The sequence below is a fragment of the Elephantulus edwardii genome, unplaced genomic scaffold, assembly GCF_000299155.1.
Source record: "Elephantulus edwardii isolate Elephantulus edwardi_28Jun2011 unplaced genomic scaffold, EleEdw1.0 scaffold00011, whole genome shotgun sequence".
Lineage (NCBI taxonomy): Eukaryota > Metazoa > Chordata > Mammalia > Macroscelidea > Macroscelididae > Elephantulus > Elephantulus edwardii.
The window spans coordinates 2025224-2051554 of NW_006399761.1; the positions used below are offsets into that span (position 1 = coordinate 2025224).

General features: G+C 48.4%; 1 protein-coding gene across 14 annotated transcripts in view; it reads left to right on the plus strand.

Annotated features, from left to right (window-relative positions):
- The window catches only part of DYSF (dysferlin), a 238455-nt gene that overhangs the window by 56705 nt on the left and 155419 nt on the right, over positions 1–26331 (plus strand). For 8 of the 14 annotated variants that reach the window (XM_006880870.1, XM_006880878.1, XM_006880874.1 and 5 more), the window contains exons 5-16: positions 2054–2168; positions 3747–3952; positions 7158–7286; positions 7760–7822; positions 8747–8797; positions 11717–11747; positions 12467–12582; positions 13608–13734; positions 14482–14585; positions 18299–18367; positions 18488–18531; positions 22989–23071. In XM_006880870.1, the coding sequence (XP_006880932.1) occupies positions 2054–2168; positions 3747–3952; positions 7158–7286; positions 7760–7822; positions 8747–8797; positions 11717–11747; positions 12467–12582; positions 13608–13734; positions 14482–14585; positions 18299–18367; positions 18488–18531; positions 22989–23071 (1138 nt within the window). Of the gene's footprint in view, positions 1–2053; positions 2169–3318; positions 3412–3746; positions 3953–7157; positions 7287–7759; positions 7823–8746; positions 8798–11716; positions 11748–12466; positions 12583–13607; positions 13735–14481; positions 14586–18298; positions 18368–18487; positions 18532–22988; positions 23072–26331 lie in introns of all 14 variants that reach the window. The other 6 variants (XM_006880872.1, XM_006880868.1, XM_006880876.1 and 3 more) reach the window with 1 other exon arrangement.

A 26331-nucleotide genomic window follows, 5' to 3' on the forward strand; every position in this document is an offset into this window, starting at 1 on the left:
CCACAACCTTGCCAGCATTTGTTGCTTGCTGTTCTGTTAAATTTTGCTATTCTGACTGGGGTGAGATGATATCTCATAGTTGTCTTGATTTGCATCTCTCTTAGAGCTAGGGATTTTGAGCATTTCTTCATGTGCTTGTTGGCCATCTGAATGTCTTCTTTGGTGAAGTGTCTGTTCATATCCTGTGCTCATTTTTCTATTGGATTATTCATGTTTATCTTGTTGTGGTGGACAGCAGATTTTAACAGTGGAACACATCTTTTGATTTCTTGACTGCTGCTAACCAAGGATGTGGTTGATTGTGGATCCAAGTGAAATGAAATAATTGACAACTTCAGTCTTTTCTCCATCTAACATGTATTGCCTGTTGGCTCAGTGGTGAGGCTTTTTGTTTTATCGGTGATGAGATGTAACCTGTACTGAAGGCTTTCTTCTTCTGCAGCAGACAGTTTGAATCCTCCTCACTTTCTGCAAAGTTGGGTGATCTCAATAATGCAGGTTGTTGATGAATCTTTCTCTAATCCTGATGCCACATTCTTCTTAATATATTCCAACTTCTTGAATGATTTGCTGAGCTTACAGATTGAATAGATATGGAGAAGGAATACCACCCCGATGCACAGCTTTCCTGATTTTAAACCCTGCAGTGTTTTGTTGTTCTGTTCAGACATCTGTTTTTTGGTTGATGTATACATTTCTTACGAGCACAGTTAAGGGTTCTGGGATCCCAGTCTTCTCAATGATATTCATAATTTATCATGATCCCTACAGTCAAATTTTTATAACTATCCCTAACTCTGATATTAGTTGGCAGAAATGCCCAAGTTAGAGCTGCTAAGGTTATGCATCATTAAAAATGATAGGTATTTTAAAAATGGTATGTATTTCAGGTTCCTGGGAAATCCTTATGGTCTCACTTTGTTGTTTTTTTTTTATTTTAGATTTTAATGAAAATTTATAAAGAACTTGGATTTCCATTCATTCATTGTTGCACATTTTCCTCCCTGCCCCCTCTCCCCACCCAGTTCGCTTTTTTCTTTGGAAAAAAAGTTTTTTCATTGTTATTCAGTCCCCCCTACCCAGACCACTTAACTATGTGGCTCTTATTCTGGCCTCTCATCATGCCAATAATACCTAGGCATATAATTCTTTTATACAGTTCTCTCCCTTGTCTCTTTCAATGCTGTGTACATTATTTATCCCCTCTTTTCTTAGTTTCTCCCCAACCCCCTTATCAGTCCTCTTCTATAACAGTGACATTTATGCAGTATTTGTGTTTTTTTTTGACTGAGATATTTCACTCAGTATAATATCCTCCATGGTCACCCATTTTGTATAATATTTTGTGATTTTCAGTGCTGCATAATATTCCATGGTGGGAATATACCACAGCTTCTCTATCCATTTGTTTGTTATTGGGCACTTGGGTTGTTTCCAACTCTTTGCTATTGTGAGCAAACAACAGTAAACATGGGTGTGCATATATCTATCTGCTTGGGTGACAGTTCTCGTTTCTTTAGGGTATATTCCCAGTCATGGAATTGCTGGGTCAATGCTATTTCTACTTCCAACTTTTTGAGAAAGCGCCATACTGCCTTCCATAGTGGTTGCACCATGTTACACTTCCACCAACAGTGAATAAGAGTTCCAGTTTCTCCACAACCTCGCCAGCATTTGCTGTTTACCTTAGAGGCAAGAGTGATGAAACTTGGTCTCACACACTGTGGGCCTGTTGTCAGGAGGGGCCAGGCCTTGGAAAAAGACACCATGCTGGGAGGGGGGAGGTCGGAGAGAGAGGAAGACCCTCATCACGATGGACTGACACAGTGACTGTAACAATGGGTCGAGCAGGTCGGAGACGGTGAGGATGGCGCAGGACAGGGTGAGAGTCAGATCGGGTGTTCACCACGTCACTGTGAGACGTAGTCGACTGGATGACACAGAACAACAGAAACAACCTGTATACCTGTTCTGCTTCCTGCTGTGAGGAACTCAAGAAATGGGATGCAGGATGGAGCCAGTGCACTCACCTGCTCTGTCCCGTCTCTTCCAGGCCTCGCTGGTCCTTCAAGTATCCTACACACCGCTCCCTGGAGCTGTGCCCGTGTTCCCTCCCACCACTCCTCTGGAGCCCTCCCCAACACTGCCGGACGTGGATATGGTAGCTGGTAAGAACAACCCCCCCATTGCCTGTCTGTGGGCTGGATCCTGGGGGTCCACAGTGAGCCCTCAGCTGGCCTTGCTGCCAACCCATTTTGGGGTCTGCACCAGACCCTGAGAGGACAAGGTGGCAGGAGAAATGCCCTCCAGGCAGTTGGCAGGAGCCATGCCTCCCTGAGGTGTCACAGGGACTAGAGCGTGGACGCTGCGCATCCACGCTGCCTGGGAAGGGACTGTGCTGGGCGGGGTCCCTGCGTGGTGCAGCTTCGAGGTGGGTGAGCACGTAAGGGACAGCCAGGCAGGGGAGGGCTCAGTCCCCACCCACCTCGCAGAGTCACTGGCACCCCTACTCTGTGCTGGTTGGTGCTGGGGCCAGTGCACAGCATGCTTTGGGGGACAGTGTGTGACAAGGCTCTGCTTGGGCTGTCCTGATCTGGTTAGGGGGACATGATGGACTCCACGCGTGCCCTTGACACCAGCAGCTGTGTGACTGTGGGCCTGCCCATCTTGCTGGGTCTATGTTTTATCAGCTGTGAAAGAGGAGACTGAAGGGGTTTCCTTAGCTTGCTTTCTTGCCCTCGTTGAGCTGGCCTGGGGCGAGGCGTGGGCTGCAGGGTTTGACTTGACTCAGGTGGACCTGGGCGGCCAGGTCGGCCAGCCCGTGGTGCAGGAGCAAAGCTGGGCAGAGGGATGTGACCAGCACACACAGCATGCGAGTGGCGTTTTCTCTACGTCTGTCTGTGGTGCTGGAGGCAGAGTAGGGGTCATTTTATTGGGGTTTAGCACAGGTCAACCTTGGAGATAAGGGAGGTCAGTCTGGACTGGGGTGGCCTCTGAAATCCTGACCTGGGCTGGAGCTGGAATAGTTTGAGTTGAGGGAGATGGGGTGTTGCTGGAGGCAGACAGTGGGGAGCGGTGGGATGGGCAGAGGGCCCTGACTCCTCTGAACAGATCTGACAGAGAATCGAAGAAGCTTCCAGGGGTGACCTTTCCCAACCCTGTTGAACAGTACTGTGGGACACCGTCCTGGTGGGCGCAGCAGCTTGAGCCAGGCTGGGGCAGGCAAGGGGCAGGGCTGGGGTCAAAGTTCAGTGAGCCGGCTGCTCCCACCCCAGCCTCCCTCTGTCCCCCCTGGGCTGTGCCATGCCCATATGCCAGGTGGGGGACAGAGCCGGGCCGAAACTTGGTCCCTGCTCAGTGACAGCACCGTGGACACGAGATACTCCGGGAAGAAGTGGCCAGTCCCCACGGGTGAGACAGTGGCAACGCCGACCCGGTCCTCCCACCGTAACTGGCTCACTCGCCGTCTGCGTCGGCTCACTCGTGGGAAGAGGCACCTGGGGGTCCCTGCACTCGACTCGGGGTGGAGGGCGAGGGCCATTCTGTCCTCTTCCTGCTGACTAACAGGACTGACCCCTCACCTTTCAGCTGTCGTGGCTGCTCTTTTCACCTCATCCATTTGGGCTCAGCTCGTCCATCCAGGGAAGAGGCTGTGGGATGGGTGGTGGGTCTTTGTATCCTCACCTGTTGGTGACCCAGGCCCCAGGCCATGGGATCTCAGCCCTCACTGATGTTTTATCCCCCAGACACAGGCGGCGAGGAGGACGAGGAGAACCCAGAGTTCACGGGCGACGAGACAGAGCCGTTCCTGGACCAGAGCAGCACCCAAGGCCCGGGGGCGCCCACCACCCCCCAGAAGCCCCCTTCCCATCCTCCCCCCTACCAGCTTGGGAGCAAAAAGAAGAGGAGCCCTACCCACAAGCTGCTGTCAAATAAACCACAGGACTTCCAGGTGACAGGCGGTCGCTGTGAGGCTGGGGGCAGCTGCCGTGTGTCCATCTGTCCTGTTGCATGGGCTCCTGCAGGCCCCTCCTGGCTCATAGTGTGGTTGCCCTGGGTCCAGGGGAAGGTCCTGAATTCCCATTGTCATGGCTCTGGCCCACACCTCAAAGGCATCAATTCTCCTGTCATCCTTATTTACTGTCCAGTGTTCAGATACTAAGGAAGTAGTTGACAAATACCATGGTTACATTAGGTGCACCTTAGTCTTTAAACTGACATTCTTGCTCTTTAGCATTTTAAAGATGTCCCTGACAGCTAGCGTATCTGCCCAGTGCAACACATCTTTTGAGTGATGGTTTATATTTATTTGTTAGCTAATCCATCAAACGTGCCAAACGTGGTAATGGATACCCATGGTGGACAGTGTTGGCTGGAGCTTCCTGACTAAAACAAGCCTGGAAGCAGGAGTGGCATCCACTTCCGAAATGGCTTGCCTCTGGAAACTCTGTGTACATGGCTTGCCTCTGGAAACTCTGTGTACAAACAGTGCTCAGGCCTTTCGTTCATAGGGTCGCTATGAGTCGTCTACGACTCAACGGCACCTAATAACACAATAACAATCCCTTAAAAATCCAGGGCAATTTCACAGCTCCAGGTAGCTCTCAAACACGGGTTCACAGGAGGCTGGTGGATCACAGTGAAGAGTCGGCATACCTTTGCATCTATTTTTCCAGACCAGGGTTTATGCATCTCCCTAGCTCTGAGGACCAGCAGCCTGGGCGTCACCTGGTGGCTTGTCAGAACTGGAGCATCGAACTCCAACCCCCTCACTTTCCCACTGCTGTCAAATCTCCTAGCTGCACCCCAGTGCGATTTCAGAGGCTGTAAATCACATGGGAGGCGATGGCCTGTCTTTCCCTTGGAGCAGCAGTAAATTCAAACCTCCTGCTTTGGGCTTGGCAGGACACTCCTTACCCACTAGGACCCCACAGCTCCCCATCTTAGACCTCCTGAATTAGAATTTACGTTTTTTAATAGGATCCTCAAATCGGTGAACTTCTGTCTAGCCATCTTGTTTCTCCATCTGCCATCTCCCTCTCTGTTATCAACAACAACTCCAGCACAACCATGGGTTTTTCTGAAATTCTTAGGCAAATTGAATTTGTCCAAGTGCTTCACAGAACTAGGATATTAGCCCTCTGACATATTTTAACCTAAAAATTCACCTCATTTTGTTTTTTTAAAAATTTTAACCCTTTGATTAATCTTTTCTGTTAGAATTTTGATAAAATTATATTTAAAAATACTTTATTTCACTTTCCTTTAAATTTACAAATAGGAAACTTCTGTCTCTCTTAAGCATAACAAATCATAAAGATAAACTTCTAAGTCATGGTTACTGAAACAAAAGTTTCAGCTATAACCTCTGTGTCCTGAGAGAGCGTAACATCCTGTTATAAATGTAAGAGTTTCTATGTTTGCCATAGAAAATTTAAAAAATACAGCAAAATGAAGATATTCAATCATTCTTCCGCCTTCCTATTGTTATTAGTAATACAGCCTTCAGTAGCACGAAGGAGAATGGTTGAAAAGAAAGAAAATAACTGCTGATTAGAAATCAGAACCACAACATCCTATTTTGCCATGAAAATTGCTTTAATGTTTACTTAACATTTGGCAACATGGAAGTTCTTGAATCTTCGTTTATTTAAAGTTTAGTGGGGAAATAATTATTTTCTCTTAGGATATGAGGAAGCCTCATAGCTGAGAATATAAAGAAGAAAAACTACTGGCAGGGGAACCTCATGGAGTGTATGTGTGTGACATGCACACACACGCAGCCTGTAGCGACATGGTGAAAACAGATTAAAGCCATTTAAAACAGTTATACCAACAAACCATTAAGAAAGCACAAAACACAATGTATATAAACCAAAAAATAAACCACCCCCCCAAAACTAGATGCACTAGTGGGGTCCCTGGTGGGCTTTTTGTCCAAGTTATTCTAATAAAAATCTATTTTATTCTGTGGCTTTTCCATATTAGATTAAAATGTCAGTGTCAGGGTATGAAAATGCACAGACGAACGGTGACAACAACATTGACAACTGTGCTTAGAAAGAATAAAAGGGTCATGGGCAACGGATTACCATGACACGGAACCAAAAATACGTCATGAGTGTAATTAACGTGGTTCAAGACAGTGCTGCTGCCCTCGGTCAGCCGCCAACCTCGGTCACCAGGGGACAACGCACTTCCCGGCCCTGCCCAGACAGATAGGTGTGAGCTGTTGTGGATCCGAAGCATGCCGACTGGCTGACTGTTTGGGAATGGGTCTCCAGACCTTTCTTCCTAGTCTTATTCTGGAAAAGCTACAGAAACCTACCCAGCACCATGTCAATATACAAGCCTCTCTGGGTGGTGGCTGGGGGTGGGCGGTGGGCCTTGACTGAGAATGAATCCTGAGTCTCCCTGATGGGCAGAATTCAGCCAAATAAACGACATATCCCACAGCATAATTGTTGTTGTGTACCGTTGAGTCGAAGCCAACCATAGCTGACCCTCCAGTGTGTTTTCAGAGGTTATTAATTGCACAGAAGGAGAATGTCCATCCTTCTCCCACGGAGCAACTGGTGAATTCAGACTGCGTGCCTTTGGAATTGTAGTGCAGCTTCTTACCACTCGGCCGTGAGAGCTCCCTAAAGAAATGTGGACATTTTAATGCAGTACTGTAGGTAGGATCACAGAATCAGACCCAAATTTTTGACCCTGAGTTTAACTCTGGGCACATACTTGGGACAGCCTGGCAATTTCTATATGAAGCTGTTGACTTTTGTAGTTGCAAGGGTCCAGTTTTTGAAAATGTGCTTATTTTTCTAGTTCTTTTCCTGCTCACCCTTTCCAGGAAGCTGCAGTGAGAATAGTCCCTGAGATTCTGGACTCTCTAAGGGAGGAAGTAGGAGCTCTGGTGGCTCGGTGGTTAAGGAGCTGCACTGCCAACCCAAAGGCAGGCAGTTTGAATCCACCAGCTGCTCCGTGGCATGAAAACGGGCAATCTCCCCATGCATGATTTACAGTCTCTGAAGGCCCTTTGGAGGCTCAGCTATGAGTTGGTTCCAACCTATGACACAGAACAACAATAGCAGGGGTGGGTCTGGAGGGCAGGTGGTCTCATGCCTGCCCCCCGCCTAGACTCTTCTTCCTCTTGCTTTCAGATCAGGGTCCAGGTGATCAAGGGACGCCAGCTGCCAGGCATCAACATCAAACCCGTGGTCAAAGTCACTGCTGCCGGGCAGACCAAGCGGACGCGGATCCAGAAGGGAAACAGCCCAGTATTCAACGAGGTGGGGGATGCTGGGCAGGGTGCCTCGCCAGAGACTCACTGATCAAGGCTAGGACCACGGTGGCCATCACACTGGGAGCCCCCAGCAGATGCCAGATTATCAGTGGGCAGTGTTTGTAGAGAGGCCCTCGTGTTGGGCTGAGTTTTATGCCAGGTCCTGGGTGGGCTGCCTGAGGACCTGGAAAAATTCCACCTTTTATCCCATCACGGCTCCACATCCCTGCCATCCTGTAGGGCCAGCCACAGCCCCTGTCCCTGGGATGACAACCTCAGGGACAGGGTGACATGACCCCCTCTGGGACACCCAGGACGTGTTGGCTTCTGAAGGGCCCCGGTCTGGGCTGAGCTCAGCCTGTACTTCCTGCCTGAGCAGAAGTGAGGGTGATAACCTGGAAGTGCAGTCAGGAGGGTGGGACAGCCTCTCCCACCTGAGGTGAGCAGACATTTATCTCCCTTCTCTTCTCCAACCAACAGACTCTTTTCTTCAACCTGTTTGAGTCACCTGCCGAGCTGTTCGACGAGCCCATCTTCATCACGGTGCGTCTCAGCAATGTGTGTGTGTGTGTGATTTCCGTGCTACTGTGCATTCAAAGCTCCATCTCACACACTGTGGACATGTTGCCAGGAGGGACCAGTCCTTGGAGAAGGATATCGTGCTTGGGAGGGTGGAGGGTCAGCCCAGGAGAAGACGACCCTGGAGGCGTTGGTCTGACACGTGACTGTGGCAAAGGGTCAGGTGTGTCAGGTGGTAAGGCTGGTTCAGAACAGGGCAAGGTGCGGAGCTGTTGTTCACAGGGTCGTTACGAGTTGTGGTTGACTCAGTGGCACATGCCAACAACAGTGTGTGTTCAGGTGTGCATACGACACACGACTGTGTGCACTTGTGCATGTGAAGGGATCATACGTGAATTCCTGGGCATGTGTGTGTACGTATGTGAGCTCTTCCAGTCACAGAATAGTCAGAGCAGCTGGGAGGGGCAGACCTCACTGTCCAGCACCTGCAGGTCCCCACGTCAGGGCCCTTAAATGTTCATTTGCAGCAAAGACCTTGGCTATTTTTGTCTCATTTTATCTGTCCATGTGCCTACTTCCACCAAGATCCTCTTTCCCGGGGCCATGGCCCCTGCCTCCACTCCCCATTGCAGTGTCGTGGTTCAGAGAGTGGATTCTGTAGCCGCACGGCCTGCGGTAGTCTTGTCTGTGTCTCTTAGGGCCTGGAGGATTCCGCACAAAGCCGGGAGTCTCGCTGTGCCTCTGTCTTGTCATCTGTAAAGTGGAGTGATAGCATGCCCTCATTGCTCACCGGGTGCTGCAGTGGCTTATACTCAGAACAGCCTCGAGATTAGAGAAAGGGCTGAGTGCTGTTGACTGTTGTCTTGGGAGGAAGGTGTGGGCCTAAGCTGGGTGTTTTGGGGGCCCCCTCTCCCCATGTAAATGAGTGTCCCCTTCTCTCTTTCTCAGGTGGTGGATTCCCGCTCCCTCAGGACAGACGCTCTCATCGGGGAGTTCCGGGTAAGAGTTCATCTGCTTTTGGAGATGGTTGGTTCTTGGTTACCTGTGAGTGGAGGAATCAGTGGATAGTGTACAGGGGCTGGTGCTCCAGGAACCCTAATCCTGACTGCCACAGGCCAGCGTGACCTGGACACTCTCTGCCCTGGTCTCACTCTGGCCCTGGGCTGCGGTGTGGGGACTGACTGTGAGTCCTGGAGGCTTAGGAGCAGTTGAGCGAACAGAGAGCCTGGAAGGCATGCTGGTTTGTTCTGAATAGTCCACAATGAATACTGGACAGTCTGCTGCAGAGGACAAGAAGCGATCTTACAGCTCAGCTCAGAGGGCAGTTAACAGACTGTGTGATGCATAAAAACAGTGAATGCGTGTGTGTTAGAGAACTTTGCTCTGGAGGGTTCAGTGGGTGACCTTCCAGAAGTCCATCCCCAGTTCTTTTATCTCAGACACTTCTGCATAAACTTGAACCATGCACCTTTTGGTTGGTAGCCCAGGACTTTAACTGTATTTGACACCCAGTGTCGCGTAACTTACGTGCTAACAGCAAGGATCTGAGTGGCCCTGGGGAGTTCTGGTGGCCTTGGACGTTGGGCTTTGTGCTCCGAACAAAAAGACGGTTGATTAGAACCCACCAGCTGTGCAGTGGGAGAAAGATGGGCAGTCTCCTGCTGTTGTTTGGTGCCATCGAGTCAAGTATGATGCAAACGCTATGAACAACAGAACCCTGTCCTATCCTGTGCCGTCCTCACAATCTCTGGCACACTCAAGCTCATTGCTACAGTCACTGTGTCAGTCCACCTGGTTCAAGGTCTTCCTCTCCTTCACCACACCTCTACTTTCCCAAGTATGATGCTCCTCTTAAAAAAATAGCCTTCCCTGAACCAGAGTATTTGAGACAAAGCTTCACCTTCCTGCCTCCAAGGAGCACTCTGGCTGCACCTTCTCCAAGACATATCTGTTTGTTCTTTTGGTTGTCCGTGAGATAGTCAGTGCTCTTCTCCAGAACCACAGCTCAAATGCATCAGTTCTTACTCTGTCATACTTACTGGTTGTCCAGCTCTCAGATGCATAAAAAATGACGGGAAAGACCGTGGCCTCATTCAGGTGCACAGTAGTCTTCAAACTGACTCTTCAGTAATTTAGAGAAGTTCCTAACTACATACCTTCTAGTTTATAACATCTGAAAACCCACTGGAGGGTCAGCTATGAGTCAATTCCAACTCAACAGTATTGAGTTTTGTTTAGTTAAATGACATTTTAAAGTAATTTTGTTGATTTCTTCTATTTTATAAAGCACATTTCCCCCTTCACTCAATCATTCATAGTCATTTTGTTCCAGAACATTAATTAAAATACACACAATCTTTGATCATCCATGCATTTCATTTGTGGAAAGGAAATAAAGAGCACAGGCTTACTTGGACCTGTTACTTTTATACAGATTGTCCCTTATGCTCTTTTTTTTTTTTAATTTTTATTTTGTGTGCGTGTACCGTCAAATCAGATCTGACTGGTACAGGAGGATATTGCGCCTCCTTCTCCGGCAGAGCATCTGGTGGATTCGAACCGTGTTCCTCTGGGATTGCAGTGCAGCTTCTTGCCACTAGGCCACCAGAGCTCCCCCCCCTTATGCTCTTTGAGAACAGGCACCAGGTAAAAAGCAAGGTCTCTTTCTAGAGATGTATCCTCTGAAGGATGTCAGCCTATATCACTCTGGACAGCTAATATACAACCTGCATTGTGGCTTTGATTGCTAATCGCTTTGTGAATTCAAAGGTTAAGTCTTTAAAGTGGCTATTACTTTTTTCTATTATAAAAATGGTCTGCACTTTTAATGGAAAATGATAAACCACAAGAAAAGAGAACATTTTCAAAATACTCCAGATCCATTATACTCTTGGCACCAGCAGTCGGGAAACCAAAAGATAAATTGCATTAGGAAAAGTCTGCTGTCAGGGACCTCTCCCAGAGTACTGAGGAGCAATGATGTCAGTCTAGAGACAAAGGTGTGCCTGATCCAGGCCATGGTCTTTGCGATTACTTGCTGGGCATCAAAGAGCTGGCCAGTGACTAAAGATGATAGAGGAAGAATTTATGCCTTTGAGTTGTGATGCTGGAGAAGACTCTTGAACATGCCATGGACTTGTAAGAAAACAAATAGGTCTGTTTTGAAGAGGGTGAAACCAAGTTTCTCCTTGGAGGCTGGGATTTTGAAGCTCCGTCTCACGCACTTCAGACAAGTGGCCAGGAGGGACCAGTCCTTGGAGAAGGACATTGTGTTCACCCAGAAGGGTGGAGGGACAGCACAAGAGATGAAGCTCCTGCATGAGATGGATTGGTGCAGTAACTTGGGCAATGAAGGCAGGTGTGTCAGAGTCAATGAGACAGGCTCAGGACAGGGTGGGATTCAGAGCTGCTGTACTATGTATGACCCTGTGGTCGCTATGAGTCACAGGCACCACTACCACCACCAGATCCATCACCCCCAGAGATAGTAGTGTAAGGGTGTTGTACTTGTTTTCCCTGCTTAGAAACTTGAGGAGTTCTGGGGTCTAGTGGGTAAGGAGTTGCATTTGCAACCCAAAGGCAGGTGGTTCAAATCTTCCATCTGCTCCATGTGAGCGAGATGGACAGTCTTCTCCTGTGCATTTTACAGCCTCTGAAAACCCCCTGGAGGGTCAGCTATCAGTTGATTTGAACTCAGAGTGGCATTGAGTTTAAGTTTTTGAGATAAACATTACAAAACTGGGATTGCATTATGTTTTTCTTTCCTTCTGTATAATATTAGATGATGAACATTTCCCTGCATCGTCAAATTCTCTTCAGAATCAAAACAGAGTCTGTAATGGAACCCTAGGCTGCACTGTCCTCATGCAGTGCTCAAGGGACAGGAGTCTGACCTGTGTCCCCTCTTTTTTATTTCAGATGGACGTGGGCTCCATTTACAGAGAACCTCGTAAGTTGTGCTCCCACCATTTAACACTCATCCCTACGTTTGGTTCTGGAAACTTCTTGGGGACACCTGTGAGGGACTTTAAGTTTTCCTCGTGGGAGATTTAGAGTTGAGAAGAGGGCTTTGGTGTTGGTGGAGAGGGCTCCAGGAGAGTCTTCACGCACCAGGTAAAGCAGGCCCCCAGGAAGACCACCTCTCACCTGTCCTACAGTCTGCTCCATCAGGGGTGCAAATCTGGAGGGCCTCAAAGGGTTTCTAGTGATGGGGGTTGTCTTAGAGAAGGACTGGCCATTTGAGTGGTGAGTGTAGGATTTCACCTCAGGGGAGTTCTGGTGGCCTAGTGGGCAAGGAGCTGTGTGGCCAAGCCAGAGGCAGGAGGTTGGAATCCATTTACTGCTCTGTGGAAGAAACATGGGAGGTCTCCTCCTGTGTGATTTACAGCCTCTGAAAACCTACCAGTTAGCTATGAGGCAGTGCTGATTCTATGACAGTAAGTTCAAGTCCCTGAGTGGGAGAGAATGGCATCAAATGGACTTGGCCTTGGCATCCTCTAGTCGAGGCTCCTGCTAATAGCTCTGACTCCTCCCCCACGAGCACTCAGGGCCCCTTTTGGCTCTAGAACCTGTGTTCTTCCCCATTGTCACCTCACTCACCTGGGGCCATCTGTCAGCACACGTGGGCCCTTCCAGCTCTGGCTTGCTCACCGAGACTGTCTCTTTCAGGACACGCCTATCTCAGGAAGTGGCTGCTGCTCTCCGACTCCAGCGATTTCTCCGCCGGGGCCAGAGGCTACCTGAAGGCCAGCCTCTATGTGCTGGGTCCCGGGGACGAAGCTCCGGTAAGTCCACTTCCGGAGTCTCAGCACCGTGGGATGCTGGGTGATGGGGATACTGGACAGAAGACAAAACCTGAGGCGTGCTGGTGGCCTAGTGGCAAGATGCTGCCCTGCAATTCCGGAGGCATGCAGTTCGAGGCCACCAGCTGCTCCGTACAAGGATGGGCAGTCTCCTCGGGTGTGATTAACTGCCTCTGAAAACCTGCTAGAGAGTCAGCTATGGGTCATTTACAGTCCACAACGACAATGTAAAAGAGTACATGTTAAGGGGAGCTCTGGTGGCCTAGTGGCAAGGAACTGCAACTACAATCCCAGAGGCGCACGGTTCGAATCCACCAGATGCTCTGCCGAGGAAGGAGGGACAATCTCCTCCTGTACCAGTCAGATCTGATTTGACGGTACACTCACACAAAAATAATAAAATTAAAAAAAAAGAGTACACGTTAATGATGAGAAACGTAGAAGATAAAGAGTCTGTCACTCAGTCCTACCACGTGGAGGCAGCTCTTATTAACATCTTATAGCACATCCTTCTCGAAGGACGTACATGGACGTGCATCTTTCTGCAACAATGAGATGATTCTGTATATTCAGAATTATAGTTAGAAATTTTTCTTCTTATAGAGATAGCATCTTCCAGGTCATTTGGTTCAGTGAAGCGTTAGGTGGTAAGAAGAAGAAGGGTCTTGAGGGTTTGGGAGGTGTCAGCTTAGATCGGCACCATGTCTTTGCTGTTTTTGTTCCTGGTTGGCGTGGGAAGGAGACCAAGCCAACTGTATACCAGATGCACTTACGTCACTCTCAGTGTGAATCCTGTGACAGTCCTGCAGGGTTGGTGTTATGTCCCCAAGGAGCAGAGGGGGAAGCAGAGCCAGTGGGAGGTCCCTGTGGTCACAGGCGCAAGAGGCCGAATGAGGTCGCCCTGACTGTAAAGGGCCCTCGCTGCCGGGCTGAAAGCTGAGTCCTTAGAATAAAGAAGGTGACCTGTTCCAGAGTGATTTGGGGATCATACTTGGTTTGCTTTGCAGCTGGAGAGGAAAGACCCCTCGGAAGATAAGGAGGACATTGAAGGCAACCTGCTGAAGCCCACCGGGGTGGCCCTTCGAGGAGCTCACTTCTGTCTGAAGGTGTACAGGGCGGAGGATTTACCTCAGAGTAAGCCTGGCACCCTGTGCCTGCCTGCGGGCCCTGGGACACTCTCGCGGGGTCATAATGATGGCCAATGCCCTTGGGCCTTCGTTTTTTGGCCTGTAGCCTCTTTCTCAGATCCTCCCAGAGCCTCCCCCTGCAGGGGACCTTCCTCCACTTCCTTAGAGTTGGAACCGACTCCTAGCTGACCACCTTCCAGCAAGATGTGGAGTTTGGTTGCTGGGTTTCTCTTGCAGAGTAGCTCATGGATTCACCCTGCCTGCCTTTGGGTTGAGGGCACAGCTGGCTCCCGCTTCACATGAGAATATGTGCAGACATAAACTGGAAATTTCTGCGAGCATTGGACTTGACAGAACATAGATTGTAAATGTAAACCAAGAAAAATAGAATGGATTTAGCAGTTGAATTTGCCTCAATCTGAATTCTGAAGGCTTTGAAAATGTCTGATGGAGATGCTTAGCGGTACCCATATAAACAGGCCCAGATTCTTCTGACTTGCCCACCTATAGCGATCCAGGTTTCTAATAACCAGCCAGTCAATCAGGTGGCCCTTCGCAGCCTTTGGAGAGCAGAGTAAGCAGCTGTTCGAGGCTGGTACCCTCAGATACTCCCACTTGGATGGCCATCCCTCCCACAGCCGAGGTCCCCAAAACTCTCTCAAGTGTCTCGTGATTGCCAGGAGACATGTGGGCGGGAGGACGGGTTTAGGATCTGGGGAAGCAGGCCCTTAGTGACCCCTGCCCTCCTCCACAGTGGACGATGCAGTGGTGGACAGCGTGAAGCAGGTCTTCGGATTTGACAGCAACAAGAAGAACCTGGTCGACCCCTTCGTGGAGGTCAGCTTTGCAGGGAAAATGGTAAGGAGCATGGAGGCGCATGTCCCTCCGGATAGGACATGCTGGATGGATGTCCCTCCTGGCCACATGACCAAAGCACGTGAATACTCTAACCCATATACATTTTGTTTCTTTCATGTCAATTGCGGTTTATACAATCTTTCATTTACATTGTGTTTTATATGATCATTCATAACATTGTATTTTATATAGTGAATTACTGTGCCTGTCATCACACTGTCTTTTCAAGTCTCTTTCAAGCTTGAATTCTTCCTATTCCTTCAAACCTCCCATCCCACCTTCACACCTCCCATCCCACCTTCATGCCTCCCATGACACTGACCCCTGCTTTGCACATGATTTCCACCCATCCCCCTTTCCCACCCCTTCTCCCTTCTCCCCCTTTTCCTGCTCTTTCCCCCTTTCCCACCTCTTCTCCCTCTCAGCCTGTTCCCCCTCTCCATCCCTTCCCCTTCTTCTGCCCCTTCCCCCTTTCCCCCTTCCCCTTTCACACCCTTCTGGTTCAGTCCCCCTTCCCCCTTCCCCCACTTCTCCCTTTCCCTTTTCCTAACCCTTCCCCCCAGGCCCCTTCCCCCTCTCCATGTCTTCTCTCTCTCTCTCCTTCCCCCTTTCCTGCCCCTTTCTCCTTTCTGTTCCTTCCCTCTCCTTCCCCCTCTAGGCCCCTTCTGCCTCTCTATCCCTTCCCCCTCTTGACCCCTTCCCCCTCTCCCACCCCTTCCTCCTCTCCCACCCCTTCCCCTTTTCTACCTCACCTTTTGAACACTTCATCATCTTGCTCTGTTATCCTTCCATTGTTGCAATGGGACTGTCTTGAACAGTATTTGTCCTCAAGAGACTGAGTTTGATTGAGTTTTGAAGGAGTGCTGGTCATGAAGTTAAAAGTATTCGGTTGTCATTTCAGGGTCAGTTGTTTGAAGCCCCTCAGGAGAAAGACCAGGCAGAGTTTAGGCTGTGGTGACTGATTTTATAAATCACAGTATATGAGAATGAATGAAAGTGTGGAACAAATTGTGTACGAATTTTGTATGCAAACCAAAATGGCAAATGTTTTTTTGACATTTGTTTACCACAATTAATACAAATGTGAAAAAAAGAAAAAACCATTTACAGACATGAGAACCCCATGTGGCACTTGATTTCCTGTGGCATCTCAGGGCTGGAATCAACTTGATGATGACAGTGACAATGGCTTTGACTTTGTGGTCATTTCCACTCAGTGATGTCACTTTGGTTTTGCTGGGCCGCTTCTTTAGCACTCTCACAAATCCTCTCTCCTCATCTTAATTGCAAACTCCTCTTGGAAAGAGGCAGGGCCTGCCAGTCTTTCTCTTGTAGAAGCCAAAGTGCTGAGATCCTGGAAGGCAGCCTCACTACCAGAGGGGGTGGCCTTGTCCCTGAGATGTGAGGTGGGCTCTCAGGACAGAGTATGTTTCCTCCACCTTCTACTTCTCGTGTGGAGCTTTTTCTTCTGTTTATCCACCCTTCTTTTATTACCAAAACATGTTTACTTAAAAATCCAAAGTGGAAGGAATAGGAAAGATTCCCCATGGACTCAAAAAGAAATAGGCCAGTTGTTGCTATGTACCATCCAGTTGCCTGTGACTCATAGCAACCCTGTACACAATAGCTCTGAAGCCTGCCCTATTCTGAGCCAGTCTCATCGTCTTTCACATATCTATTCCCATTACCCCACTTCCTGTGTCAATCCATCTCATCTGTGGTCTTCTCCTCCTGGGCTATCCTTTCCAAGCATGACATCCTTTTCCAAGGACTAGTCCCTGCTGGCTATATTCCCAAAGTATGTGAGATGGAGCTTCAAATCCTTATGTCCAAAGAGCAGCTTAGTTTCACCCTTTCCACGACAGACCTATTTGTTCTTCTGGTGGTCACGGTCTGTACAATATTCTTCTCTAGCATCACAGCTCAAAGACATCAGTAGTTCTTCTGTCACCTTAGTCCACCTCTCTGATGCATAGCAAATAATGGCAAAGATCATGGCCTGGATCAGCTGCACCTTAGTCTCTAGAATGACATCATTGCTCTTTGGCACTTTGGAGAGGTCCCTGACAGTAGATTTCCCCAAGAGAGCTCATCTTTTGATTTCCCTACTGTTGGTGCCAAGGGTGTTGATTGTGAAGCTGAGCAAACTGTAACTCAACAACTTCAGTCTCCATCTGTCACGGTGCTGCCAATTGGTCCAGTGGTAAGAATCTTTGTCTTCTTGATACCAAGCTTCAATCCATATTGAAGGCTACATAACAATAGTTGTAGATCAGTAGTCATTCTATAAAATATAATGTATATGAATGATGGTATGAAACAATATAAATGAAAGAGTGCATGAAACACAATGCAAGTGAATGAAATACTATATAATTATTGTGTGCAAAGCAGTTAATACAGGAAGAATGAAAATGAAAACATAAAAGCCCTGAAGTGTTGCAAAGTGCGCCTTTAGGTTCTTACCCTCCCATTTCCTTTCTCTGTTGTGGGTGCCGTTGAGTCATGGCCACCTTGCAGTGACCCTGGGGTCTCAGAGAACCCCTCCATAGGGCTTCCTAGGTCAGATGAGATTAGGTGAGTTCTCAGGGAAGTAGGTTCTGTGTGACCTTCTGTTCATCGTAGTACATCGGCATTGATGTCAGGTTGTCCCCTCATGGTCGTTTGATCAGCGTGGTGCCTGCAGAGCTCTGTGCTTCGCAGTTCCTGCTTCCTTTGAGATCAGCAAGCCATCTGCGTGGGTATCCTGGCACCCATCTCACTGAGGATCTTCCTCTCTTTTACTGACCCTTCACCTTTCCCAGGATGATGTCTCTTTCCAGCAACTAGCCTCTTTTGATAGGATATATAAGCCTCCAAGATCTGTAGATCTTATTAAACTAAATTTTACTTACTGTTTCTCTGGATTCCCAAGATGTAGTCAGCCCCTGCATAGCTGCCTGGCACCCTCCTGTGGATTCTCCTGTAGATTCCCAGGTGTAGGTGGCCCCTGTGGACTCCCACAGCCTAGTCGGGCCCTGTGCTGCTGTCTGGCGCTCCCCTGTGGACTTTTACAGCAGAGCTGGCCCCTGTGCTGCCTCCTGGCCCCCACTGTGGACTCCCAGCATGTAGTCTGTCCCTGTGCTGCTGCCTGGCACCCCAAATGTAGTCAGGATCTGAGCTGATGGGGTGGTTCGGCTTCCAGCCCTGCTAGGTTTGTTGGTGGAGAGCCAAGCCTGCAAAGTAGGGTTGAGCTGAGGAGGCCGCCTGTGCCTTATGGGGTATGTGTGGTCAATGAGCTTGCTGCTCTCCCCCAGATGCAGTGCATGACTCCTAGACCTGGCCCTCCACCTGCCCCTTCCCCATCTCCTAGTGCTCATAATCTAAGAACGTGGCAGGTGACCCCTACTGATGGGCAAAGGGATCACTAGGAGTGGTGAGTACTCTTTGGAAAGTTAGGGCACCTCAATTTAGGGCTGTAGGAGGTGAAATTTTCACCCCGGGATATCTCTGGATAAGGGAAGGAGAGCTGTGACATTCAGCAGCACCTTTAGCTGGGGTTTAGCTCAGGGTTTGACCTTTGTCTCTGCAAACATTTCCCATGTCTGCTCATGGTGTTGGGTCCTAATGCCCCTGGGCCTTAGCCCAGCCTGGAGGCCTCTGATGGCTGTGGTAGCCCTTGAGGATCCCCAGAGACCCCATGGAACCCAACCCACCTATCCTGTGTCTTCTAGCTCTGCAGCAAGATCCTGGAGAAGACAGCCAACCCACAGTGGCACCAGAGTGTCACGCTGCCTGCCATGGTGAGAGCTGGCCCCTGTGCCCTCGGGCCGATATCCAGTTGCCTCCTGGGTGGCTGCTGGGAGGATGGGTGCCAGCTTCTCCAGAGACCCTGCTCCCAACATGTCTCTCTTCCTCCTCAGTTTCCCTCCATGTGTGAAAAAATGAAGATTCGTGTCATGGACTGGTGAGTTCTGAGCCTGGGACTCCTTCGAGGTGGGTGTTTTTAGGGGGGTCCTGGGCCATTTCAGTTCAATTTGCAATTTGATCAATCTCTGCATAGTGAGTTGGGTCGTTTAGGTGGGGAAGTGGGAAGATGAGTCGGCTGTTCCCCAAGTCCTCACTCACAGCCTGCTGGGAGGGGGTGCTTAGGGATGGCGCTGTCAGGGCTGTGAGGAGGAGACAGAAGTCCTGGGGGCAGGAGGCACCAGGGAGGGCTTCCTGATGGAGGTGCTAACCTGGGGCAAGGAGGGGATTTGATGATTTCAGGGGGAGGGTCATAGGAAAAGGGGAGTATGGTGTCTGGGAGGAAGAGCCCTGAGGTCCCAGAAGCAGACTTGCTCCCAAGTTGGTGGAATGGACCCGGCTCCCTGAGCAGGGGCCCCACTGCAGGCTGGGCCAGGTGAGGGACTAGCCAGGTGTTTTAGAAAAGTAGTGGGAGGTAACATTTCCTGAAGAGCCTTGGGCAGTGGGTGCTGTCAGCATACTTGGGTGTTACCTGAGAGATTGGAGGCCACTGAGAGGAGCCTAGGAAGTAAGGCTTGGTATCTCCCCAAGCTTGACACCAACACATGGGGGCGCTGGCAAGTGCTTCTCGTGCATCGTCCAGGTAACGTTTCCTCTCCACTCTGATGTGGAGACTTGGAGTGACGTGCTAGAGGTGACCTAGCTAGGCCAGGGTGGAGGCTGTCCTCAGACCCCAGCCTGCCCTTCTGGAGCCTGCTGAACTCCCACACCCAGGAGCCAGTAGGGCCTGACACGTGTGCTTTCCAGAACCTTCCACACACCAGTCTTTCCAGAAAGGGAGCGCTGTCCTCTCTCTGCCCCCAAACAGTGGTGGCCGTGTGGTTCCCAGTGTGTTCTCCTCTGGTCTCGGGCCCTTGGCACCCCCAACCAGGAGGATAATGAGAGAGCAGGGAAAAACCCCCAGACCACAGGGCCGTTAAAGTGCGTGCCAGTTCCTGGGGCCTAAAGAAAACAGCTTGTGAGAATTAGAGGCGAGGAAGGGGCACAGCGGGGAGGGCCGGCTGGGGCCCTGACCACGGGAATGCACCTCAGGGAAGCGGTTTGGAGGGGAGATGCGCTTGACGTCCACAGAGCGGGCTTCATTCCAGCTCCTGGTGTGTGTGCACGTGTGCTTGTGTGTGGAAGGTGCTGATGGTGGGCGACTGGCTGTGTCTGTGGGTTGTATGTGAGCACGTGCACAGGGCTCATGTGAGGTGTGTGTGTGTGTGTGTGTGTGTACTTTGCCCTGATGGCCCTGCTGATGGCCTCAGCATACTGTACAATCCAAACACATTACAGAATCTGGTGGCTGTGCTTTGGGTTTGGGCCGGAGTGGCATTTTTATTGTTGAGTCTATTTTCAGACTTGCAGTATTTTCCAAAAGCAACCCCAAGCCTCAAAACCCAGCTCTTGGCCAGAGAGCATTCATCGGCTGCAAACTTCTCTCCAGAAAGGACTTTCTTCCGAGAAAACGCAGCTAAACCGATGTTATTACCTGAATCCTGGAAATGTGGAGTCGTCCACATGGTCCTTTGTCTGTTACTTAACTATTAATTGCATTCTTTAGAGTTTTTCTTAAAAACAGAAAGCTCTCCCCCAAAGGGTTATTCTTAATTGTTGCTGAGTGGGTACCCAGCTCATGGCTACCCCTGAACAACAAGATTGAACCCCTGTGGGTTTTTGTAACTGAATTTTGGAAACTGATTGCCAGACGTTTATTCCTAGTCCCTCTTCATCTGAGAACTGCTTAGATCGGTTCAGTGTCATAGAAAGGTGCAAACACCCATGATAGATGGGTTGTGGTAAGCAGGAGGTACAACAGAATCTCAGTTTTCTTGCATGGAAGATGAGAACTCTACCAGTGTACCCACCCCGCCAATCTAATTGGATTTAGGTGCTCTGTTGGCCTACTGGTCAGGAGCTGCACTGCCAACTGAGAGGTACGTGGTTCAAATCCACCAGCTGCTCTGCGGAGGAGAAAGATGGGTAGTCACTTCACGTGGGATTTCCAGCCTCTGAAAACGCACTGGAGGGTTGGCTGTGGCCTGGTTCTTACTCAGTAGCTTACAACAACAGCAGCAACCACAATCTGATTCTGAGATTTCACGGAGCAGAATTCGGATTCATTTCCAAGAGTGGGTCTCTTCTAGGGACCATTCACGGGGTCAGGTGAGCGGGTGCTAACTGTCAGCTTTCTGACATGGATAATGCCATTGTGAAAGGTTTAAGAATATTGATTTCGCTTTCCAATCTCCATTGGCATCTTTCTGTGGAACAAAGATCTAGCTGACAGTCTTCTTTTCTCAATGTGACCCAATGGCCTTGATGGAAAATGTTAAAATCAGAGCTTCACCACCCTGTGTGGGGGAGGGGTGTATGGATGCTAAGCAGGGAGGAGAGACAGGGACACCCATGGGGGTGTTTCCTGGGGCCTTGAGATGGAAAAGATACTGCCACCTCTTAGTGTGTCTATTATTGTGGGGTTCAGATATGTCACCCCTGGAAAAGCTGGTGGACAAAGTACACTTTGCAGGGACAAAGGATCCATGAGAGACCATCAATGAGAGGGAATGTGCTCTCTCAGAAAGTTCCAGAAGGAGATGGGCGTTTAGCCCAGCCAAGGACTCCTCAGCCTCAACCCATTTATGCAGTGGGTGGGACAGTGATTTGTGGCTGGGGGTATCCTGTGTGGTGTGGGATGTTTAGCAGTTGCCATGGCTACGACTGTGCATGCTGTGCTGGACACAGACGTTGTTGTTGTGTGCTCCCCTGCTAGTTCTCATTGTGACCCCACGGGACAGAGGAGAACTGCCCCATGAGATTCCCCAGGCTTCTGTGTTTTTTCTGGAAGCATCTTTTGCTTTTGGAGTATCTGGTGGATTTGAACCTACCACCTCTTGGTAGCAGCTGAGTGTTTTAACAATTGCACCGCCAAGGTGCCTTAAGTAGTGGTCTCAAAATCCACATATGTTAGTATTTCTGGATTTTGCCCAGTGCTCCCGAGGGGTCAGATCACCTGCTGGTCTGGCCTGAGAAGGAGGTTGTGGCTTTGTCTGCAGTTTTGACCTCAGGTGTTCCGGCCTCAAATCCCAGCTCTACCCTCTTGGCCAGTTATTTCATCTTCCCAGCCTCAGTTCCCTCATGAGAACTTGGGGCTCATAAAACCAGTGCCCACTTCCTGAGTTGACGTGAGGATTAAGGGAGCTAAACGATGTGAAGAGCTGACCCTTTACTCTTTCTAAGTGCCCAGTGAGTGTTAGTGGTGCTTCCAGAGTAAGAGGAGACTAGGAGAAAAGGCCTGGAGGTGTACTTCCAAAGCCCAGCAGTGTTTGGGTCCTCTCGGGTCACTGTGTGTCAGAGATGACTGGAAGACAGCTAACAGTAACACCAACAGTAACAACAGTAACATCACTATTATCACCACCACCACCACCACCAGAACGATAGCATTACTGTCATCACCATGACGGGCTCTGTAAGGGGCACGGAGGGAGGTCTGCACACACGTGGCTGTCCTGGTGGTTAATCAGCGGGCTGCACAGTCTCTGATGCTGCAGGAGGAGAGGAGAGACCTTCCTGTGGTTGATAAGACCACTCTGGGAGCAGCACTGGTGCTGGCAATGGGCCCCAAGACGCCTCCATAAGTTTCAGCCCTGGCTCTGCCCCTCCCTCCCCTGCTGCCCATGGACAAGCTCCTCCAGGCTCTGAGCCTCACTTCACACCTCTGTGTAACTGAGTTGGTGATAAAGCACATTCTGAGGATCTCGAGTGACCCCAGAGGCTGTCATGATGACCTTTCAGTCAGCTACGAACAGAGGACTAGTGCATGACCCATAAGTCTATCACCTTTAGTGGCTTCTGGCTCATACAGACCCTGGCCTTGGAGATAGCGTCCTCTGGTCACCTGGTTTGCTTGGGGGCCTGGGTATTCCTCTGGAGCTGTGATCCTTGGACAGCCTTCCACCCCCAGCCCTGCCCTGGTCTCCTCCCTCTCTCCTGTATGGTACCTAGGAGCCGCTGATGGTTGGCCAATAGGTGACAGATTGCTTTGGGGAAATGCTGCTGGCTGGCCAGTGGTTGACTGAGTTCCTTAGGGAAATGCTGATGGTTAACTAGTAATTGACTGATTCCCTTACGGAGGTGTTTATGGCTGGCCAGTGATTGACTGATTCTCTTGGAGAGGTGCTGATTGCTGGCCAGTGGTTGACTGAGTCCCTTAGAGAAATGTTGCTGGTTGGCCCGTGGTTAAGGACCCCTGGGCAGATATCCCAGGATCTTTCTCCCTAAGACCACCGTGTCTCAGTTACACACCCTGAGTGGAAACTGGGATGCTAACTCTCTCTATGGCCATTGCCTTCTGGTGGGCTGTGTCCTGTAAGCCCCTGCCTCACTCGGGTCCTCTCTGCCCCTTTGTTCTAGGGACCGCCTCACCCATAATGACATCGTGGCCACCACCTACCTCAGTATGTCAGCAATCTCTGCCCCTGGAGGAGAAATAGAAGGTAAGTGCCCCTCCTACGGTACCTGAAGGTCTCCCTGTGCCCCCTCCAATCTTCCACCTGTAGTTTGAGAATCTACAGAAAGGGATGAGTATGAAGCCCTCACTGCCCTTTGTGCTGGAGAAGGAGAGGGTGTGACGGCGGGCATGTGGGATTCTCCACACCTCGGACGGTGATGCCCACAGATGTGATGCCAGGGGCAGTCACCGGCAGGTAGAGCTGGGTGCCACAGCCGCACCGCCCACCAGGCTCTTCGTGGGACAGCTGGGCTCTAGCACTTTCTAATCTTAAGTAATTTTTTAAAATTGGTCTATTAAAACATAAACCACAATGGTTTATTACAATTTAAAGTAAAAGCAATCTTGTAGAAGAATGTAAAATTTACTCATGAAAATGACTCATAAATGTAACACTAGACAAGACCGAACTAAGAATATTCTAGACCTTTCTGTCCGTGTGTGTATATGTTCATGTGGACGCCTGTGTACGGACATATCTATGTGGACAGGCACATCAATTACTGATGTAATTGAGAACCAAATTGTTTTGAATCTTGGTGTTTGCCCCTTGACAATTTGGTATATTGTTCATGGAGTTGCTGTGAGTTGTAATTCACTCGATAGCACGTAGTAACAATACAGCATGGGTGGCTTTTCATGTCATGAAACATTCTTACACAAGCAATTTCCAAGGAATCCACATATGCCATTGCTAATTAGCTAGTCGCTGTTGAATTTTTAGGTGCTTGCTAATTTTGTACATTTTCCACAATTGGCTATGTATAGTGAATCTTGTATTGCCCCCTCTTTCTTATTTTCTTTTTTTACATGATCCTTTATCATTTTTCTTTTGGAGACATGACCTAGGCTTAGAATTGCTGTGTCAAAGAATTTGACCATTTTAGAGAGTTTTAGTTTCTATAGAAATTGCCGTTCAAAAAAAGTTGGTCTAATTTGTACTTTGATTAATCCCATAAACCCATTTCCCTGTAACCATGCCAATATGTGGCAAAAATAATAATGTTTTAAAAGAACTTTTTGGATTGGTGGGTAAAAATCACATCGCATTGTTGAGGTAATTTTGGTTCCTTTGATAGCTGGTTAAATTGCCCATAGCAGATTTTAAAATATTTTAATGATTATTTTTACACTGACATTGATATGCTTTGTGTCTCTTCTTCTGTAAATGATCTGTTCATGTGTTTGGCTCATACATTTGAGAGTATGTTTATCTTTTTCTCATAGTTTTGTTAGAGTTCTGTTTGTGTTTGGAAAAAACGATTGTCTGTCATGTATAAGGTACCTAGTTTTTCTCAGCTTTATTTTTTTTGGTTTCTTTTTTTTTCTATAATTATATTTTATTAATTTTCATAAACATTTACAGAGATTTTGGGTTTCCATTCATGCACCGTTGCACCATTCTCTCTACCCTCCTCCCAGTTTGTTCTTGTCCAAATGCCATGCTCAAGGTTTTTTGGTGTATGTTGTGTGGTGCGCGTTAAGCCAGCTCTGACTCAGCCCCCCAGCCTCGCACAGCCCCAAGCCACCCTCACAATCTCTGCTGAGCTTACGCACATCTTTGAAGTCACTGTGTCAGTAGAAATTTGAAATTTTTGTGTAGCCAAACCTAGTACTCATTTCTCTAGTGAATAAGATCTAACATAACTTTCCCCCCAAAATTGTTCCTAAGTAATACAAATGTTATATGCTAAATAATGTTTCCCCTCGATTTTGAAATGATGCTTTATCACTTACTAGATGTGTTCCTGAGCCCGCTTCTGGATTTTCTATTCTCTTCAGTTGGTCTGTCTGCTTATTTCTCAGGTTTTTGGTATCTGGGTTGTGCTGGCTCTGTAAAATTAATTGGAAATATTTAAAGTCTTCTCTAACATCTGGAACAGTTTATATAACATAGGAACATAATCTTTTGAGGGTTTGGAAGAACTCACCCATAAAACCATATGGGCTGGGTGCCCTTTTGAGTGGGTACAGTACTGACTTAGAAAAAAAGTTTTCAATTTCTCCTATGATCATTGTTATTTTTAGCTTCTTACTCCCCCCTTCCCTTAGTTAATTTTGAGAAAATGTACTTTCCTGGAAAAGCATCTATTACATTGAAGTAGTTTTATTTATTTAGTTATTGTTTTGCACATCTGTCTGTGAAATTCTCTCTGTGGCATTTTCTTATTTCTCATATTAGGTGGTTAAGTTTTCCCTTTCACTTTGGGGTTTTTAAAATTAGCATTATTAGACATTTTCTCACTTTATTGAACTTTTCAAAGAATCAATATTTGGACTTGTTTATCGCTTCTCCTATTTGCTGTTCTCATTCTCTATCCTCTACTCCATCTTTTTAGTCTTCAACTGTCATTAGACTTACTTTGTTATTCCATTTTAAGTTTTCCAATAAGTTTTTTGTGATTATTGATTTTCTGTCTTCACTAATGAAAGTATCATTTCTGCCTTATATGCCATGTTTTAAAAGGCCTCCAGCAGCATGGCAATGATATGTAACTTTTTAAAACTAGCACTTAATCTAATTTGTCCTTGTTTTGGTGTGTGTTCTGAGAGCTCTCTGGGTTGATTGCTCTGTGGGTACTTTATTCTTTTCCTGGCTGGCTGCTTCTAAGAATGAATCCCTTTTTCTCTTGTAGTTTAAACAGTTACTGGGATCTATCTAGGTTTCGTTGTGTTTTGTCTGGGAGGTCGTGAGTTCTTAAGTCTGAGCTGAAGGTGCTTTATTCTAACAGTCAAGGATGGGCGCGTGGAGGTGGGATCGGGTGGGCTCCAGCAGCATGGATTCCTATTCCGTCGGCTTCTTTGTAACTGCTCCAGGCGCCCCTCTATAAAGGGGGGGGCTCTTACAGTCCCGACCCTCCCCCAGCCAGATGGATTGACACAATGACTCTAACAATGGGTTCAGGCAATCAGGGATGGTGAAGGGCGGTGCAAGATAGGTCGGGGTTCAGATCAGTGTTGTTTGTAGGGTTTCTATGAGTCATAGTCGACAGCATCTAACAACAACGTGGTTGAAAGTTGTGGAACAGGCTGTCCTTGACTCAGTGACACCTAACAACAACGTGAGTGTTAGTTGACGGCACCTGACAATGACAGTTGTTAGCCTCACAGGTGAGATTACAGATGCAGAGGATATATAAACCTGGTTTATTTTAAGCACTGATGTTACATTGACTATTTGTTACCATTATTGTTGGCTTTTTCCCTCACTAACCTGCTTTCCCACCCTTATCAATCCTGCTCTTT